At 33.1% G+C, this 21,318-nt stretch overlaps 1 protein-coding gene across 1 annotated transcript in view; it reads left to right on the top strand.

Moving 5' to 3' along the window:
• The window catches only part of LOC127723520 (metabotropic glutamate receptor-like), a 69,372-nt gene that overhangs the window by 41,096 nt on the left and 6,958 nt on the right, over window positions 1-21,318 (top strand). The window contains exons 3-4 of the mRNA XM_052230162.1: window positions 9,741-10,810; window positions 17,587-17,776. Coding sequence (XP_052086122.1) covers window positions 9,741-10,810; window positions 17,587-17,776 — 1,260 coding nt within the window. The remainder of the gene's footprint in view (window positions 1-9,740; window positions 10,811-17,586; window positions 17,777-21,318) is intronic.

Consider the following 21,318-nt stretch of genomic DNA (forward strand, 5'->3'; position numbering starts at 1 on the left):
TAAAACATATGATCTGAAAATTAACCTATTTAGTGCTTAACTCTATCGTGACATCTTTTACAGAGTCTGAATGTCGGGTGATACATGCTTATCAGGAGACGCTTGCTCTGTCGATGCACCTGGTATTGATCCACTTTAATTGTATTCGAGTTCCTCAGGTTTTGTTGTTTATATTACAAATGGGTTTTAGAGTTTAGAACATTTATTAACTTCTGTTGGCTGTTACGTAAAATACGAACTACAATAAGCCTACAATAAGATCAGAAGACGGCCGCTTAGTGCTGTTCTTTGAAGTTCATGTATAACCGCTACATATATGCCTTTGGAGAAGAAACAAATATTTTGAGCATGTATTAGGGACTAATATAATATATGCTATGGTTCATAGTATTTAAGAGAGAAAATTCTGGTAGTTGTATTTGACAAAACGGATATATTTGAAGAAGGTCGAACCTTAATTATTTTATTTTTTTAACAAATTACAGTTGAATATTCTAATAATGAGTCGAGGTTTAAAAAGTTGATATACGAGAATTTTCATTTGGCCCAAGAAAAAAATTTGTCATAAGAACAGATACATGTATATCCTCATCCTTTTGTGGATCGTTGTCTTATTGGCATCATAGTACATCTCTGTATTTAGATATGTTATGCATTAATAGATCTTCTTCACAAATGTTTGATTGATATAAATTTAATGTAAATATATCCTTTTCCATACTTGGATGCAGATTGACGTGTTCTGTAAGGGTACAAAATCTCACAAAAATCCGAAAAAAACACCCAAATAAGTTTACATTTTGTACCTTGCGTTGAGAGTTGTTTGCAAGCATAAATGATTTTGAAACAGATTTTGACTGTTGGCCAGTGAGTCTTTGAATCCATTGCCAGACGAGAAAATGGACCTTTTATTAGAAGATATGTCATACTATTCTTCTTCTTCTTCGGTGGCTGAGTGGTCTACGTAGTCGAACTACTGTATCACTAGCCTAGCAACACTGAGTGTGTTAGTTCGAATCCCGCCCGTGTCAGGTGTGCTCGAATCCAATCTTAATTGACTAGGATTGTTAGTTTTCCTACCGAAGGTTAGTAGTCTCAGGGCACTTAACTGGCTTCCTACACCAATAAAAACTGACCGCCACGAAATAGCACAATAGTGCTGAAAGTGGCGTTAAACAACAATCAATCAACCAATATTCTTCTTCTCACTGGCCACATTCAACATGTTCAATATTCTGGCAAGTTGTGCATGGTTACTGGTTAAAAACAAAATTGTTGAATATAGTAAATTAGTAGTGTTGGTTATTTGAAACTTCAATGTCACATGTAACTTTGCTGTGGCGATATTCGGAGGTAATTGGTACTATCCTTCTCCTTTTCCCAAAGACAAGGAAAGCCAAAATTAATAAAATACACAAATTGCCAAATTCCTCCCCCTTTTCACTTGAGTCCTTTTGTCTTAAAACTTCGTATCTTCATTATCCGAAATTAGCATATCTAATCAATTTTTATATTGATTGAAGCTATTTAATTTCTTTTATCTAGCCAAGTAAATTTATCCAATCCATGATATATGATCACTATTTTTACAACATCTCGATATCGGTAATTTAATTACTGATTCGTACTAGGTTTGTTGACATTAGACTAATGGCAGATAACATTTCTTGTTGTGAATCAAATTGTCGGTTTATTTTATTTTTTTTAACTCTTTATGACTCAAACATTAAAATTAGTGTGTTGCAAACAAATTCCGTTATTAAAATTGGAATCCACAAATGGGGTGCCTACAACGTTGTAATTAAATGTCATGCGCAAAATTAGACGGGGAAGCCACCTGAAATTATTCTCAGCTGCTTTAAGTACTGTGGTATTAGGTGGAGAGAGAGAGAGAGAGAGAGAGAGAGAGAGAGAGAGAGAGAGACTTCCCAAATCAAACAACCAAACATCATAACCTTCTTTCAGTCTAACAACTTTGCAGAACTTACAAACTGATCCATGTTCTCATAACCCACGTTTCTGTAATAACCTGCGTCAGCTTAGCTCAAGCCAAGTGTCTGCAGGGCCCGTATGTACAATACTACTCAAGTTAAGATTTTCCTTTGTAAACAATTAAGTTAAGGAAACTCGGCCCTTTTTACCTCAGTGGTATGCATAAAAATCTTAAACTAAGTATCAGTCGAAAGGATGCTTTTGTGCAGAACATGGATAGATTAGTTACTATTTAATTGTATAATAATTATATCAGATGAGTGATATTTTGTGTCATTATTTCTAAGTATCAACAATTATTGTAATTATCTTAAAATCACGTATAATCACCAAATCAAGCGATAACAGAGGATAGTTATATTAATTTCGATATTTTTTCTTTTGATTCCTCTGTTCGTGCATGTTTACACAAATAACATTGAACTTTTATATTATTAAAATACACCCCCTGGTATCAATTGTTTTGTACAAAACAGTATGAGGGGAGCGATGAGGATCTTCAGGTATGATACATCCTGTTTTCTCGGGGAGGGGGCAGTATCTTATATAACTTTCAAGTGAAACACTTAAATACGCTAAGATGGTGATAATACGTTACAGTAAACATATGAATTGGGAAATGTGTGTTTTAGTTAAGATTGAAGGACTTTCTGAAAAATACCATCGTTTTGATATGAATTCATGTATAATTGAACTTACCCTCTTTTTATTATTGTTTATAGTAAATATTAAATATAAATAGATTTTAAAAAATCTTGATCATGTTTGATAGAGTTGAAAAGTATATGGTTAAACAAAAAAACAAAACCATGCCCCTCCATCCAGCAACACACATGAGTGGTCGGTGCCTTCGAGATGGGATGAATCTGTTTGCTAAATACAATGATTTGGAACCCTTTATCAGAATATGATTTTACTAACATATACCATTATAAAGCTGGATAATATGCTACAAGATAATGTTGAGTATCCGCTTAGCGACTCCTCATGCGAGTGACGGTTTTGTTTGCTATTTAAAAAACTCCTAGTGGATAATTTAGAACTATTTTGATATTTTAGATTTATCAATCCATGCATAAGTTGTCCCACTTCTTTTGGATCTTTTAAGAATCTCTCCTTATGGAATTTTCTGTACTTATTAGATTGTGATATATTTGTTTTTTCTTTCCATACTTAAGGGTGGCTGGGAATAGAAATACGGTCATTTTGGTCTTCTGACGACCGGCAGTAAAACCCTTGCGAAAGTGGGGCGTCCGTTTGGCTGTGTGCGATGTATAAGTTCGCAGCCACGTCCGGTCAGAATGGGGACGTTTAATCCGATGCCGATGTAAAAAGAGTGCATGTTGCAATGCAAAATTTGATCCCTATCCAATATACCTTCTTTTTTCAGTGGCAGTCCAAATTTCCCCGACCTTCAACCCGTATAGCCTCTTACAGGATCCAACTATATATATCGAATTTATTGTTAATTTGTTCTCGTCCTTAACATGCATGAAATATTTACCACTGGGCGTTAAGCATCAATAAATCAATCAATTTCATTCCAAGAACCTTTCGTCTCTCCTGTAGTAACAGGAGGGGGAAGTTTTGCATTACAAATATATTTTTCTTCCCAGGCTCGATCATCAAAACAACCTTTCTTCTCTTATGCGCCAATTTGGAATTCGTTTTGATATTTTAGTTGGTTACGTATTCTTAATTGTTTTACACACGAACACCAATTGAACCCCAGTTCTTAATAAAAGTATGTATTGTTCAATCAATGTAAATATATCATACGGTAGTTAGAAAAAGGTTCCGATTTAAGTATTGATTAGTTAAGTGAAGACTCAAGTAATTTTATGCATACGACTTAAGAATTTTACTGAACTAAGGGAATTCTTAGTGAAATCTAAGTTTAAGGAACACTTAAGATGTTTTATGCACACGGGCCCTAGTCCAAATCGTCGAATAATAGCGTAGAACGAGATATATGCAATCTTAGTTTTAGAACTACTAAATGATTTATAAGGTTCAAGTAAAATTTCAATCTTTCTAGTACTGAAGCCCCTTCTACTGGGCGGATAATACCAATGCAGACTGACATCCCTCTAGCAGCGAAATCGATTGTTCAATAGGTACGCTCGACTCCAAAAGTGTGTAAAGCAATATAATAATGCAATATCATTAATGCAGATACAAATCAAAGAGGGCTTAAACAGAACTGGCATGGCTATCTACATACATGAAGTCAAATTTACTTGAAGTATTATCAAACTTAATTTTTAAATAATACAATTATATTATTTATAAAGTTAAGTGAAAATTAACAATTTAACCATTCACCATTCCAGTAGGGAAGCACTTTTTAATTGTTTATTTGTACCATCAAGAATTGACAGTCTAGCTAGTAATAAAATTTGTAGTACCGATTTGAAATGACGAAATGAACAGACAATTAAGCATAAACAGACAAGATTGTAGCTAATGGAAGATCTTTATTTAGAGAGGCTTACGTATTGCAATTATTGTAAGCTTTGATAATTCCTGGTTTTGCTAGTGAAAAAGACGTCACAAGCATATGTTATTTGCAATTAAAGTTTACACGTGTGTAATTCTGCGTCATCTGATTTTTATTTACACACTCCTTTATTTTTTTTCTGTAGGAAGTTCTTCAATATAAATTATCTTTCCAGACAGTTTCAATAGAAACGTGTATTGAATATCTTTTGATCTTTTATATTTACAGTAATTATATCTAAAAAATTCCGATTTGTATCCGTTTGAAATAATATTTTACCATTGCAATAAGTACTAGAAAAGACCATATTATCATGTTTACCAAACAAAACTTGTCCATATGCTTGCTGAATACTTTTTCGTCATTGAACTCGAGGAAATAAACAAACTATCAAAATATTGAACATTCAAATCAAACATTCAACAGAGAAGTAAATGCATTAGATCATTTTAATAAACCATTTTTTCAAAAGAGTCATTCAGGATTATTTTTTCTTTAATTGTTTTATCAAAGGTTTGAACGAGATGCACATATACAAGTGCATTCAATACTTTCGGATTTCACTGACATTTACGTGCATAGTCGATGCAAATAATACATTAGAAAGGATGTTTGTAGACTTTAGTCTGCTATCCAATGTAGATGCAAAGAAAATACATTAGAGAGGATGTATATAAGCTTTTAAATTAGTCTGCTATACAATCCATTTCACTTACCAACTAGTCCGGGCGGAATATTACAAATATAATATATTTCCTATATTTGTATTCACTGGGTGTAAGGTGCTAACAGAGAAAACTTTTTAGGTATTGATTAGAATCTTCTTCAAAACTGTTGACTAAAGTTATATACTAAACTGTAGGTTAGTGTTTACAATCACACCGTTGTTAATATAACACCATGCCGTAAACAGAGTCAGGTGAAAAAAATAATGTTACACTCGCTGACTCTTCTTTACTTATAAGGTGCTTATTTTTAAACAGAAAAACCTTGTCAGCTACAAATGTACCTACATTCCACTTTTATTAGAATAGCAATTTTAAGCAAGTAGTTGGTATAACATGCAAAGGCTAACATGGTTAACTCGATTCGATGTTACCTTCTTAATTGTTCACTGTCATATGAAAACAAACACTAATTAGTTATGTTTATGAATTTAGTCTGTAAATTGTTTACCATTTTCTTGTAACACTGTACATGTGATAGCTGGTTTCCCATTCTTTACTAACGGCATGACTGAAGTTATGTGCAGAAGATACCATTTTATTTTCATCGTAACGTCATTATATCTATTTAACTCATAATGCATTAACGGCGTATTGTGATGCATTGAACACCGATACTACAGTTCCAGAAAATAGAGGCGAAAGATACAAAAGGAACATTCTCAAACTCATAAGTCGAAAACGAACTGGCAATGCCATTGCAAAAAAAAAAACCGACCAAAACACACATAGAAAACTAGAGACAGAGAAACACGAATAAAAAACGGGTATAATCTCACTGAGGTGCAACTGACGGATAAGCAGACTCTGCTCCACATGTGTCACCTGTCGTATTGCTCATTAAAAAACACACCCGGTGCTAAGTCTACTTCGGTAGGTCACATTTGAGGAAAAAGGACGGGATCGTGGTTACAACAATTGTAACATATTCATCGTCATCTGTGAAACATATATTTCAAAACAGTTAGCCAACTCGTGATGCGTCTAAAATTTTCGAAGGGATGATTTCAACGTTACCACTTGGAACTCTTGGTTAAATAGCTTCCTTGTAAATAGACACCCACTATCAAGGAATTCGTAATAGGACATGCAAGCTCTTGAATATCGTATTAACTGGGAGATATATACAGCATAATTATGCTGATCTTCCTTGAATATTGCTACATAGAAATGGAAAGTTCACAGTTGAGTTGAGACGCTGAAAGCATCTCTTTTGTCGTAAAGTTTTGTTCTCAATCGACCCTCATTGTCTACTTCTAGATATGCGACAGACATAACTGCATCTGGTGTATCCTTTATTTCCAATATTGGAATAGATGTGTTCAACAAAGCCATCATACTTTGGATTATTTAGCTTTATGGCAGAACATGAAGTTAAAAGGATTATACTAGCTTATTTTTATTCTTCATAAGAAGCTCCTGTATCAAGTCTGCCTTGTATAAATAAAGGAAAAAGTCGGCAAGAAGAGGAGCTCAATTAAGTTAATATATGACTTAATGATCTATCATTTTTCCCATCACGTTAAGAATATCTCATGCGATTTCAAGTTTGAAAAGCTCATCCAATTCTTCTTAATTTTCAGCTCGTTTCTTTCCAATTCCATTTAATGCCCATAAGTATTTCATTGTATAATTTCATTTTTCAAAGATAAATCGTTTTATACATTGCTCATATATTTTCGTATATTTATTGGTAATGATAGGATTAAATCATCAACGAAAAACATGATACTGGAATAAATTCGCCACAGAATAACATAATATGTTCAAACATGTGTGGGTTTTTGTTTTTGATTTAATTTGATTTGGAAGGGACTTGCTGTAAATGTACTAGCGTCTGAGACAATATTATACAATTATTGTCTTTTGATGAGGTAAATGTGTGGTTTTATTGACTTTTGAAAAACTGATATTCAGTGAGGCCAACGGCCGAAGTGAATATCAGTTTGTCAAAAGTCAATTAAACCACAGATTTACCGAAACAAAAGACAATAATTGTTTTATTCCATATTCCGAGATAGTACCGAGAGAAATGTATGTAATGACAATTTTTTATCAAAACCAATTGTACATCAAACGATTTTAACATAATTATACACGTAAAAGCACGCGACGTTTTGCGTGGTGAATATACTTTTTCCGCAGGTGAATATGCTTATTTATTCAAAATCCAATTCATATAGAAAACCCTACTAAAGTTCTATCAATATGTAATAATCCAATTTACACTGAAAAATTACTCTAACAAGAGTGAATAAGATCGGGATTACTGTGTACACTTTCTGATTGGATATACAGCGGTCGATAATGGAGGGAAAAATACACTTATAATGTAAAAAATATAAACAACACGTTATAAATTTTATGCGTTCGAAGCGCTTTTCTAGATACATCTTCATCAGGGACGCTCAAAGCCGAAAATTTGAAAGCCGAGGGTGTATAAGAACCGAAACAGTTGAAGAACTATATGATCAGGGAAACGCGGTTATAGTTTTTCCTAATGTAAATATAGCTTAACCAAATAAGATTAACAAGACCAGCGATAGGACCAAATTAAAACATCAACTGTAAATGAATACCGAATACTTCACCTAATGAATGTAAACAGCAAAGAGGCACATATATGTATCTCATGAGATCCAAATACTTCAACCCATAAATACGAAAAGCAGAGGGACCAATTAGTATTTACGTATAAACATCATGAATAAAAACAACAGAGAAAAAAAATTAAACCTCATAAATAAAATAAAAAAGCAGACAGGATCAAATACATAACCTTATGAATAAAAAAGCTGACAGGATCAAATACATAACCTAATGAATAAAAGTTGCAGACGAGACTTGTCCTAATGAATTAAATAGCAGAGAGGACCAAATACGTAACAACAAGAATACAAAATCAGAGATGACCAAATACAAGACATGATAAACATCAGAGGTGACGAAACATAACTTAACGAATAGTTGAGTAGAGAGGATCAAATACATGTACCATACATTATGAATTGAGTAGAGAGGATCAAATACATGTACCATACATTATGAATTGAGTAGAGAGGATCAAATACATGTACCATACATTATGAATTGAGTAGAGAGGATCAAATACATGTACCATACATTATGAATTGAGTAGAGAGGATCAAATACATGTACCATACATTATGAATTGAGTAGAGAGGATCAAATACATGTACCATACATTATGAATTGAGTAGAGAGGATCAAATACATGTACCATACATTATGAATTGAGTAGAGAGGATCAAATACATGTACCATACATTATGAATTGAGTAGAGAGGAAGACCAAATAAAGAACCTCAATAACAAATTAGCAGGAATGACCAACTGCATTACCTCATAAATAAAATAGCAGAGAGGAGCACAAAATAAATAACATCGAGAGGGGGTCCTTCATTTCTGTATTCTTTAATTTTTTAGGCCATTTTTCTTTATTCATTATACTTTTTGCCCATTACTAGTAATTTCTATTTTTTCATTTCGTAGCACCTCACTATTCTCTATTCTTCACTTTTTTTGTCCATTATTCTCTATTCTGTATCCATCCACATCATCATAAAATGATGTAATTGCATGAATATTGATGAAATACCATCTCTCGTAGAATTATATTGAACTCGTGCAATATAAACATCTACTGGGGACAATATTCACCAATAATATTAATGCAATAAGCCTATATTAGCCCTCAGTTCTCTTCAACTTCGTACTTTGATTCGAGCGTCACTGCTGAGTCTTTTGTAGACGAAACGCGCGACTGGCGTACAAAATTTTAATCCTGGTATCTGTAATGATTTTATTTAGTAATACTTTTGGTTTATTGCTCTTCAGTGTCTGTACTTTTCGGCATTCGGTGTCTAGTCCACATTGGCAAGGCTATTTTAAAATGGCATAAAATCAATGATCTATCATAATCTTTTTCGTATGTTTTTTTAATGTATATATTGTCAATGGAGCAGTAAAACATGGTAATAATAGTTATATACCATACCAGACATAAGTTTATCAGATTAAAAAACGGGAAGTTTATAAGCCATACATATAACGTTCGTTACCTTAATCTATAATCTATCATAATATCACCCTACCACGAATCATTTCAAGGTCATATGATATGGAAGATGGGTCAGATAAGCCAAGCACACTCGTCACCTTGCGATTGGAAGAGGGGAATGAGCATCGCCGTTTCAACTTCATCCTACATAAAAAAAACAGTTTTACCCCTACATATATTCCGAAGTCAGGAACCTCTTCAAAGGTTGTCTCACCAGTATTTCATATATTTATTTTTTTGTTATTTCTAAAATGTAATATTGATATTAGAACTTTACCTTGATAGTTTCTGTTTAACTTGTTCATACACTTTTTAGACCCACTTTGAGATTTACGGATTGGAAAGACACAAGACTGTAAGCTGTCGTTTGGTTTGTGTCTTCTTGACGTAAATATGCCGCACCTTTTATTTATTTATGCATTTTCTTTTTATATACTTACAGATAAATACGGCGCACTGGTAAAATTCAACGAGAAAGGTGATGCTTTAGGAAGATACAATATCATGAATTATCAACTTAATAGAAATACACGATTATATGAGTACGTGTTAGTTGGAAACTGGTCTACTTCGCTGGAGCTTGAGACAGAAAAGATCGTCTGGGCAGGCGGAACAAAAGATATCCCATCGTCAAGGTGCAGCAGGCCATGTGAATACGACGAATATAAGCATGTTGGAAAAAATGGAAACTCGAATCAGTGTTGTTGGATGTGTATCAAATGTAAAGAATATCAATATTTAAAAGATGAGTTTACTTGTAAAGAGTGTGGCTATGGTGAATGGCCGGATCTGGATAAAAAAGGTTGCCATTCTCTCGCTGAGAAATACATGCAATGGAATACAATTTACGCTATAATCCCAATCGTTTTAGCATGTGTGGGGCTATTTTCAACATGTACTGTTATAGTCACGTTTTTCAATTTTAGAGACACGCCCATTGTAATGGCGTCAGGACGCGAACTTAGTTATATGTTGTTGTCAGGTTGTATTTTGTGTTATTTAATAACATTCGTGTTGATAGCAAAGCCTTCCACCTTTATATGTGGAATTCAAAGATTCGGTGTTGGCTTTGGTTTTTCTGTGATGTATTCCTCGCTACTGACGAAAACAAACAGAATTTCTAGAATTTTTGATAGTGCTAGACGGTCTGCACGGAGACCGCCATTTATAAGTCCAAAATCACAAATTGTGATAGCTAGTATTCTCATATTTATACAAGTATTATTCACTGCTATCTGGTTAGTATTAGAAAGACCAGGAACCAGATTGTATACTCCAAATGAGCGAAGGGATGAGGTTATCCTGAAGTGTAGGACAGACGATATATCATTCCTCATGTCATTAGTGTATAACATGCTACTTATTATCATATGTACATACTTTGCTATTAAAACAAGAAAAATCCCGGAGAATTTCAACGAATCCAAGTTCATCGGATTTGCCATGTACACTACATGTATAATTTGGTTAGCATTCATTCCGATATATTTTGGAACTTTAAATTCATTCCAGGTAAGTTTTTAATTGTTTATGTTTGACGATCATTATGGTGCAAGAACAAGCGTTGTTTTAGAAACAGAATTTCGAGGAAAAGATCTCAACAATGTTATCTGTATCAAATTATAATATGGCGATGTGGTATGATTGCAACAAACCACCAGAAACCAAAATGGCGAGTGTATAATCAACTATTGGTCATCATACGCCAACAATAAGCAAAAAAAAAATACCATATATTAAGCTTTAGCGTTTTTTTACATAGTTAAATCGGAGTATGAAAAATTCAAGAAAAATGTACAAACGTTCAAATACACTTATAATATAAAGAAATCAAGCTAAACAAGCAATGTATGTCTCAAACTAATTATTTTTGTTGTGGTACTGCACCAAAAACTGTCATCTTCAACCATGCCATATTCCAAAACTACACCTTTCCCATTCTTTTCAGCATATAACTACCGCCATGTCCATCCCTGGTCAACATATAACTACAATTATGATGACAATTAAAAACATAAACTTTTAAACAAACTGAAATAGAAATTAAATTTGTGTTCTTACACTATTTTTAGACATTTTCAACTACCCCGGATACAAACGGATAACTCTTGTCGTGTTCCTATACAACGTATACTACTGGGTAACTCATGGCGTGATCTAGAACTGGTTACATGAACTTTGAACAGGCTGTATACATTTTGATAACCTTTTTTAAACTATTCTTTAGTTTCATGCACTTGCGATCTGAATGTTTAAAACAGTTTTACTCCTGTTATATTCTTACATTGGCTACATGCGCTTCTGACCAGGTTATATACAACTTTGGAACTCCTGTTAGTTATTGTTTTCCATTGGTTACATGCAATTTCAACCAGGCTGTTTAAAACTGGGTTACTCCTGTTATGTCAATTCGATGGCTGATCGCATTTTCAACTAGGCTGTATACAACAGGTTTACTCCAGCTATTTTGTAGCATTAATTACATGCACTTTTGACTAGATTGTATACAACGTGGGAACTCCCGCTATGTTCTTTCAGTGGTTGATTGCACCATAGGCTGTATACAACAGATTTACTCCTGTTATGTTCTTTCATTGGTTGCATGCATTTTGGACCAGACTGTATACAACTGGGTTATTCCTGTTATGTTCTTTCAGTGATTGAACGCATTTTCGACCAGGCTGTTACTAACTGGGTTACTTCTGTTCTTTCCCTGGTTGCACACACTTTCGACCATGCTGTATACAACTGGGTAGCTCCTATGATGATCTTTCACTTGTAGCACGCATTTTCGACAACGCTGTAGTCATTTGGATTTCTCTTGTGTTGATCAACGCACTTTCAACGAAGCCGTATAAAACTTGGTTACTCCTAATTATTCACTCGTTGCTCCCACATTCGACCTGACTGTATATAACTGGGTTACTCCAGATATTTCAGTAATTGCTTGAAAAAATCGACAAGGCTGCATACAATTTGGGTATTCACTGGATGCACGCACTTTCGACTAGGCGGTATACAACTGGGTTATTCCTGTCAGTATCCTACACTAAATACATGAACTTACAATGGATAATGTCATGTTCTCATGTTTAGGCTGAAGGTAAATTTACCCCAAAGATCGCAAATCAAGCATCGCTCTTAAAACATGGCATAAAAAAAGAAATTCTAGGGCCGTATGGAACAATATTCTTGCATTATTTTTATATAGATTATACCTATAGATGTTCGTGTACCTACCTGACTTAATGTTTTGTATTAGGAATCACTTGATAAAAGACTAAAAAAATAAAATATTTGCGATGAAGATACTAACCAACGGGTTCCCAGGATTAACTTTTAGAAGTTTTACGATACAATCATCTCGACTAGCAAGTTGGTATCTGTTAGATAGAAAGCAAAGAATTTGTTTCCTTCATTTTATAATGATAACTACTGATGGGAATATTTATCTTATATGATATGTTTAAAATAGTTTGTTAATTCTAAATTATCGCCTGTAATCTTGAAGATTCATGTCAGATAGTCAGATGCTCAGTAGTCAGTACTTCGGTCCTGACATGTATATAACAAACCTTTCTTAAATTGTCCGTTAATAAATTTGAAATAATTAGAACCTAAGGTTTCAGCTCCCTCAGGCAAAGTTGACCTTAGATAGATTTGGCTAATTTTTTATAGGTCCCTTTTGATAATATAGTTCTTTAATTAACTGTTTCGGTTCTTGGTCATCCTTGGTTTTCAAATATTCTGCTTTGAGCGTTTCTGATGAAGGTAAATCCAGAAAAGCGCTTCGCACGCATAAAATTTATAATGTGTTGGTTTCATTTTTTTTCAGATGCAATATCCTTTTTAATGCCCTTTTTTCCTTAGGTTAAGTAAAGCATTTAAAATATGCAGCATTTTAAAAATAAATCCAATTTAATCTTTTAGTGCGAACTGAACTTATCTAATAACAAAATAAATCGAGAAATTACATCTACTATTAAAAAATGGGCAATTGCCCCATATATATTTATCTTACCCCCTATACATTTCTAGGAATATGATTGGTTAAAAGCAACCGCGTGGAGGCCGTGTATATGTCATATGGGGTTAGTCGGCGTGGTTTATTTCAATACACGGTTAGTAGTGGTGTTATGTCACTTTGTAAAATCAACACGGTGTTGAGGAAAAATCTGAAAGGTTTCAACAGACGAAGAAATTGATGATGAACGATTGAAATAAATTCATAAAAGACATTAAAAGCTAACAAGTTGTTATTGTTGGCATTTGTTTTTGTATAGACCTGTGGAAGTAGGTTCTTGATATTGAAGACTTGATCACTTTGATATGCCACTAGTCTAAATACCACATGTTAAGTTAGTAGGTAAGATAAATTCATTACACAGTGTGCTAGTGAACTAATACGTTATATATGGGGTCAGTAAATTCCATATGGGGATTCGAGCTTCTCACCCCATATGGAATTTACTGACCCCATATATATCGTGTTAGGTCACTAGCACACTATGTAGCTAATAATGCCAAACCCTGGGACTAAATACTCCCTCGAATGTTGACAATTTTTCACAGACAAGAACTTGCACCTGTGTGGATATTTATCTATAGATATATATAGTCATATTACAGGTAAACATTTAATTTCTTATTTCCTGTCTTATACCGTTGTCTATTTTTATTGGACATGGTATTTGATTGCACCGTTGGTATTTTCAATCTCTTAATAAAATTCTAAATTCAACTGCAGACTAAAGGTATATATTTTCGACATGTTTCTTGGAATTATGGATCGAAATAACTATTTTTGTCCAAATAAAACATTCCAGATATTGTCGTTCTTTAAAGGAGTACAGTTGTGATATAAAAATATTTTATAATATTTACTTGCTATTCAGAATATAATTAAAATTAATTGCACAATTATAAGCCCAAAAAATATATTAATCAAACATCACATTGGGACCTATGATAGCTTACTAAACATTATGGAATTTTCTCATTGTTGAAGGTTGAACAGTGATCAATAGTTGCTTACATCTACGTCATTTGATCTCTGGTGGATGGTTGTCTCATTGCAAATTTTTCCTACTCTCCTTATTTTAAACAGTTTTGTTATAACGCAAAACTGCTACAATGTTTCTATATTAGTATGACTATTTAATGTGTTTTCATTATTTCTATCAAGAGACGGATCATTCGTTAACAAGTATCTATTTATCCACCATCAATGAAATCTGCAGTACCAATGATGATAAAAGGTCTAAATTATTTTGTAATCTTTTCCATCTGCTACAACCAGTTATTCCTTGTACTCTATGGACCATTTTGTTATCAGAACAATTTCATGCCTAGATAGACACGGAAGATCTGTATCGATTCCTGACTTGACATGGGGTTATATCATCTTATGAATCTACATTTTTATGGACAGCCTGTTCCGTTTAATTTCTTATTAAATGGCACCCTACTAAATAGAGAGGTTTTATTCTGATTGCGCTAGGTCAAAGCAATAAGTTTACATTTATAAAAGAAACCGATATCGATATGTGTTTGTAATTGATTGTCTTATTATAGAGGTTTGTTCAAGTATTCCCAGGAGAATTGAATGATCTTCCAAATAAATGTCTTAGTTTTTCTCGGGGTTAACTAAATTTGTCCATCAACTGTTAAAAATGAAAGTAAATGAAATTTGAGAAATTGAAATATTTGAACATTTATCAGATTTGATTCTCAAAACGGAAGTTTTGTAACGCTATACATTGATGGTAATAAAACAAAGCTAGACGAAGACGACAGATTAGCTGTAACCATGTTACCCAAGACACTAAATTTATTATAACCTTATTTGATTAATTCATTTAAGTTATACAAGTCTGTGAAGAAATCTTTAATATTAGATCATCTTGGCAAATTATGCCAACCACCTAGACAGGTCTTGGACGAGTTTCTTTAACACATGAAAATCCCAGTATCTTTATTGATACTGTTAAATAAAAGAAACTAATATAAAAAGAAATAGTCCGATACTTGTTATCGCTAATTGATTACGGGCATGATAAGACTGGTATTTTTATTGTTTTAATCAGTATTCTACATTGACATAAGACGGCAGCTATACGCCTCAGTACGCTTTAAACTAATATAGGAATCTGAGTTTAGATGATTTATAAAAATAAGAAGATGTGGTATGATTGCCAGTGAGACAACTTTCCTTCATAGATCAAATTACGTAGATGTTAGCAATTGCAGGTCACCGTACGGCTTTCAAAAATTAGCGAAACCCATACCGCATAGCAAGCTATAAAAGGCCCCGAAATGATGAATGTAAAACAATTCAAACGAGAAAATTTAACATCCGGATGTATGTACAAAAACAATAAACGTAAAAACAAATATCATATACAGCAATAAACGACATCCACTGAATAACAGGCTCCTGATTTGGGACAAGCACATGCAGAATGTGGCGGGTTAAAACATGTTTATGAGCGCCCAACCCTCCCTTAACCTATGACAGTAGTGGAACGTTACAGCAAAACATAAGAGCAAACTATAAGAATCAGTTGAAAAGGGCTTAACTCATAAGATCGATACGAAGCACAAAGTATAGATCTGAGAGTACTCGCAGTCAATGAAAGCTATATAAGATGTGCCAGTATTTTTGGGGAAAATATATAGATGTATAAAGAAATCTTAAGAAAATGAACGCAATAGCTACACAAGTAAACAATACCAAATTAATCACTAGTAAACGAGTTTTAGTCTGAAACGGTCATTTTGATCTTGACATCACCTGAAAAGTCTGAACAATAAATTATCAGACGATTGGCTTGCAGTTAATTCAATACTGTTCAGTAATTTTTCAGACAATTCAGTATATTGTTGATCTGTACAGGTAAATAACAACTACTGACCAGTCTGAACATAGACTGAACAGATCTTAATTGACTGCAAGCGAATGGTTTGAACAGTATTGAAATTACCGCAGTGGACAAGTCTGGAAATTGAATGAAAAACTGAAAATGACCTTATCATTTATTGTTTAGTCTTTTAAGAGTTGTTCAGATCATAATTACAATTTCAGACTAACATTTGTTTACTATAGTGAAAACAAAAGACATATAGGTGTTTACGCACTGTCAATCTTTTATGTTACTCTATACTTTAAGCCATTTTCTAATTGCCACGAATAAAGACAGCTTTTAACTGAATCGTATACAGGTTAACATCATCACAATATTCCTACATTGACAAAATCTTAATGAATTATAAAAAAACATCCTGACATAAGACAGTCAGATACACTACCATATGGCAACGGTGTATACCCAAGCTTCCCTCTTTATCGATTAGCGAAAAAACAAACAACTGAACGTAGAAGAAAGACCACATTTAAGTGTAACTAAGAATCTGCGTTAAACATACCCCCAAAAAGCAGCAGCCAAGACAAAACAAACAACAACAGCTATATATAAAGAATTATTTACGACATAAGTATACCTTGATAATGAACTCTTGCAGTTACAATGTAATGAAAGTTTTACTCAAAGTACCTTGTCTGTCGATATAAAAAGTATGCGTACTAACAGTCTAATATCGACAACTGCCCTTTTAAATTTATGTCATACTGGAACGTCATTGGTGATACAGGAATCATAACCCGATTTACTTGATAAATTTCTTTTTAAAATTAATATGCCCATAGCATTGAAATACAAACAGTTTTACTTAAATAGACCTTTCAGCCCATTTTCAAACTGTGAATAAGTGAATTGAGATCAATCCGAAAAATACAAGACACAGGGATTAAACATAGAATATGATAGTTATAACCTTTGTCAATAAGTCTGTTTAGTCGAAAATAAGATTGCAAAAGCAACACTTAAGTCTATATACCTTATGAATATGTTAACTATAAAAAGGTGATTGTGAAAAATGGATTTTACATTTCATTTAAGGAATTTGAACCTTTCTTACGGTAAGCAAATATAAATGTGATCTGCAGTAAAAAATTATATATTTGCAATAAGGCTTTTTATGCTTAATGAAATATAAGTCAATTAATTAAAGAGGCGAGGTTTTCCCCCCAATTATTATTGTATTTTTTCCCTTGTGCGTAAAATATTTGCCACTGGAAACCAAAAAAAGCCAATAATCAATCTTTTCTGCGTTAATGGTTTGTTTTTTTTAACGTGTACAGACATAAATCTGAAGAATATGTTAAGTGCACTTGGTGTTGTATAAAATTAGTGAAATCCATAATAATTGTATTTGTCTTTTGTTCACAGATCCAGATAACAACATTAAGTGTGTCTATCAGTCTGAGCGCAACAGTCATTCTAGTGTGTTTGTTTACGCCAAAAATGTACATTATAGTCTTCCATCCTGCCAAAAATGTTCGAAAACTAACTATGAATTCAACAAGTACAAAGAAACCACAGTTAACTACTAGTTCTGTACTAAACAGTAACAATTACGGTTAGTATTATACATTTATAAGTAGTATATGTATGGCTAGGGACTCGTGGATCATTTTATTCTAGCAATACGATGTAGAGATTTCAACTTATTTCGATAATTTTGATAAGATCTGATATTGTATTGACCTTTGTTTCATTGATATCAAAATCAATAGTTTCTATTCGAATACAAAAGATGCGTTCATTTGTAATACGCTTAAATCTGATAAAGTTTTTAAAAAAGACAAGAAAAAAAAACAAGCAAAATTCAACAGCTGGTCAAAGTCGTCTAGTTTATTGTTATATTGAGCTGCTGCTTTGTAATGGACCTTTTATTAATATAGTGGCCTTAAAGTCGACATTTATACTCTCTCGATATAATATTCCAACTATTCAAATAATCAAAAGACTTGAAATCTTTATCAGTTAATAACGTATAGCAATGCAATAATTGTATTTGAATATGAGCATTACCTGACATCTTACAAACAAAGCAAAAACATTAAATGTAAAAAGCTTCAATTATAACAAACAAAAGAAAGTTTAAAGAGAATGAGCTCCTCCCTCTGATAATCTAAAACCATTTGAATCTCGTGGCTACCAATCGCTAGTACACGAGTGCATTCAATCTGATGTTATATGGGTTTGAATAAGTATGTACATGTAGATGCATGTACTTAAATGCCATTTCAACTTAAATGGAAGAAGGAACAAATTACTTGAGGATTTGTCTGCATTATTTAACGGAGAACTATTAATTATTGCAAATATGTTCTGTCGGAAACTATCTGTTATGTTAGTTGACACGTCTCATTGATTAATAAAGAGAAATGTTATAATTGACTTCTGAGAAGAATTATACTTTATACAAATGTATTGTCTAATATTGTAATACAATAAATACAATCTAATGAAGTGTTTATTGTTGATGATTGATTTGCTCTAACTTCCCTCTCCATTGTTATCTAAAGTTATTATTTATCAATATTTCCTTACTTGGAATTAATTAGTATTTCGAAGTCCGATGGTAGTATATATATTAGCGAGGGATGCTGGCTCACTGCTAGTCAGCCGACCCGAAGCAGAGATTAGTACACGGTCCAAGACCTGCATTTGTACAGTTGATAAGGTTATAAATGATGTTCGCTGATCAAACTTAATATTTTGGAACCCCTCTGTCTTCTTCCTAATCTAGCAGAAGCTCTTTTATTAGGACCCTGCCGAATGGCGGACGCCCTATAGTGATCAGTCTGTCCGTCCGTCCGTCCGTCTGTCCGTCCTTAACAAATTGTGTCCGCTCTATATCTAGAGAACCGTTATGATTTCAAAGTTTATACTTGACATGTATATTGACCAACACCAGAGGGTGTGGCATAATGTATGTACAACTTCCTAGGTCAAAGGTCAAGGCCAAAAACCTTGGTTTTAGTTGACAACCCCATGTCCTATGGTAAAAATCGTGTCCGCTCTATATCTTGAGAACCGTTATGATTTCAAAGTTTATACTTGATATGTATACAAACCAACACCAGAGGGTGTGTCATAATGTATGTACAACTTCCTAGGTCAAAGGTTAAGGTCAAAAACTTTGGTTTGAGTCGACAACCCCATGTCCTATGGTAAAGATCGTGTCCGCTCTATATCTTGAGAACCATTATGATTTCAAAGTTTATACTTGATATGTATATAAACCAACACCAGAGGGTGTGTCATAATTTATGTACAACTTCTTAGGTCAAAGGTCAAGGTCAAAAACTTTGGTTTCAGTTGACAACCCCATGTCCAATGATAAAGATACACATTTTTTACCACACATTATTCACAGCGGGGCCCACAGAGATGGCTCCCATCTCAATGATATCTAGTTACTCATTATGTACCATGCATGCACTATAGGTAAAATATTCAAAAAATAATTAGGCAACAGTTAAACATTTATTTCTTCTTTTTTCAAATGCCTGTATTCTAAAATTACAATCGATTACATTGGCCTATTTATTAATTGCTTTAATTTTGGTGTAAGGTATCTCATCAATGGAAAAGAAATTCAATTATGAAAAAGTTGGATTTTTTTTTAGATTTCTACTGTACACATCATAAAAGGCTTAAATTAAACCATAAAAATATCATCTGAACCGCATTATTATGTTACAGTAACCAATCTAATTAAAATACAGATCCTAGTTCCCCACTTTGCTTACAAGGATCTGACATCACAATGTTCTACTTTCTGTTCTGGTAACTACTAGCCAATGAAATTTGTGAATGTGTGTACTTTTAAGACTAAACTACAGACTCCGAAAGGTCTTTAAAATAGTAAGTAAAAATATGCGTTGTTAGATCCTTGTAAGCTAGGCGTGGATACAGGATCTGTATTTTAATGAGATTGTAACTGTAAGATTGATTGATATATTTTTGCTTGCTTAACGTCTATTGGCAAATGTTTAATACATTTTCAGGACGGGGTTACATTAAAAATGAATTCATAAGGAAGGTTTTCAAGGTTGCTACTGAAAAAGGGTACACATGTTTGTTAGGATATACATACATACAATCTGTAATCTATGAATAGGTATTAATAGCATATATCGTTTTATTTTTAATTCAATGATTAAATTTTTGTAGAGACTCTTGGCACCAAAACCATTTTGATTCAGTTTGTATATTGGCAAATGTATTGTTCAGCTTGATGCCAATGGAACTTTCAAAGAAACCTTAAAAACAGATAAAATTCTAAATTCAATGTAGATTAAAACGTATATTAAATAATCTTTAGGAAAATGTTTCTTTAAAGCTGCATGTTCTCTGTAATTTTCCATGTAAAGCACCAATTAGAATTAGAGTTGGGCGAAATGAATCAATTGTATCTTTCAGAATTGAAAATTAAGCATTAAGTTTCGAAAGAAATGGCACATGACGTCATTTTAAAGTTGTTTTTTTTTAAATCAACATTCACTGAGCTGAATTAGCGTTTGAAGATGAACCTACAGTATACGTTGGTGATTAATAGTGTTAAACATCAGTCCTATTGGGCATTCAATTTTCATTAGTACAGAATAAAGGATTATGTATTAATCACTTATATTACATTACGCGTAGTGTTTTCACAGAAGGGAGTGATACACTTAGCGTATTCGTTCTGTTTAATTGTTAATTATAGAATTAATTCGATGTTTTTTTAAGACTTCGATTTCTGAAAAGTACATCGCTTCAAGTTTCTGTAGTTTCATTCCATGAAACACAGAAATCCATCATGGCTAATTGTCTTTTTCTGTAACCTGAACGTTTAAGTATTTGGTTTTCTGGAAAGAAGAAATCAATAGATGAGAATGCATGGCATTTAGGTGCAGTAAATGTAATTAAACATAATGAAAACGTTTTAATTGATATGGAAAATTAATATTTTAGATAAGTAATGAACGCTCACATATTATATTTGTACATTTTTAAATCAATCGTACTTGATGAAGGTTTGTTGTTCAATCTTGAAGTACATACTGATACATATTGGTAATCTATGTCAATTTCACCCACAACTTGTCGATTCCCTGGAGTAATTAG

Source organism: Mytilus californianus, unplaced genomic scaffold, assembly GCF_021869535.1.
Source record: "Mytilus californianus isolate M0D057914Y unplaced genomic scaffold, xbMytCali1.0.p SCAF_1, whole genome shotgun sequence".
Classification (NCBI taxonomy): Eukaryota; Metazoa; Mollusca; class Bivalvia; order Mytilida; family Mytilidae; genus Mytilus; species Mytilus californianus.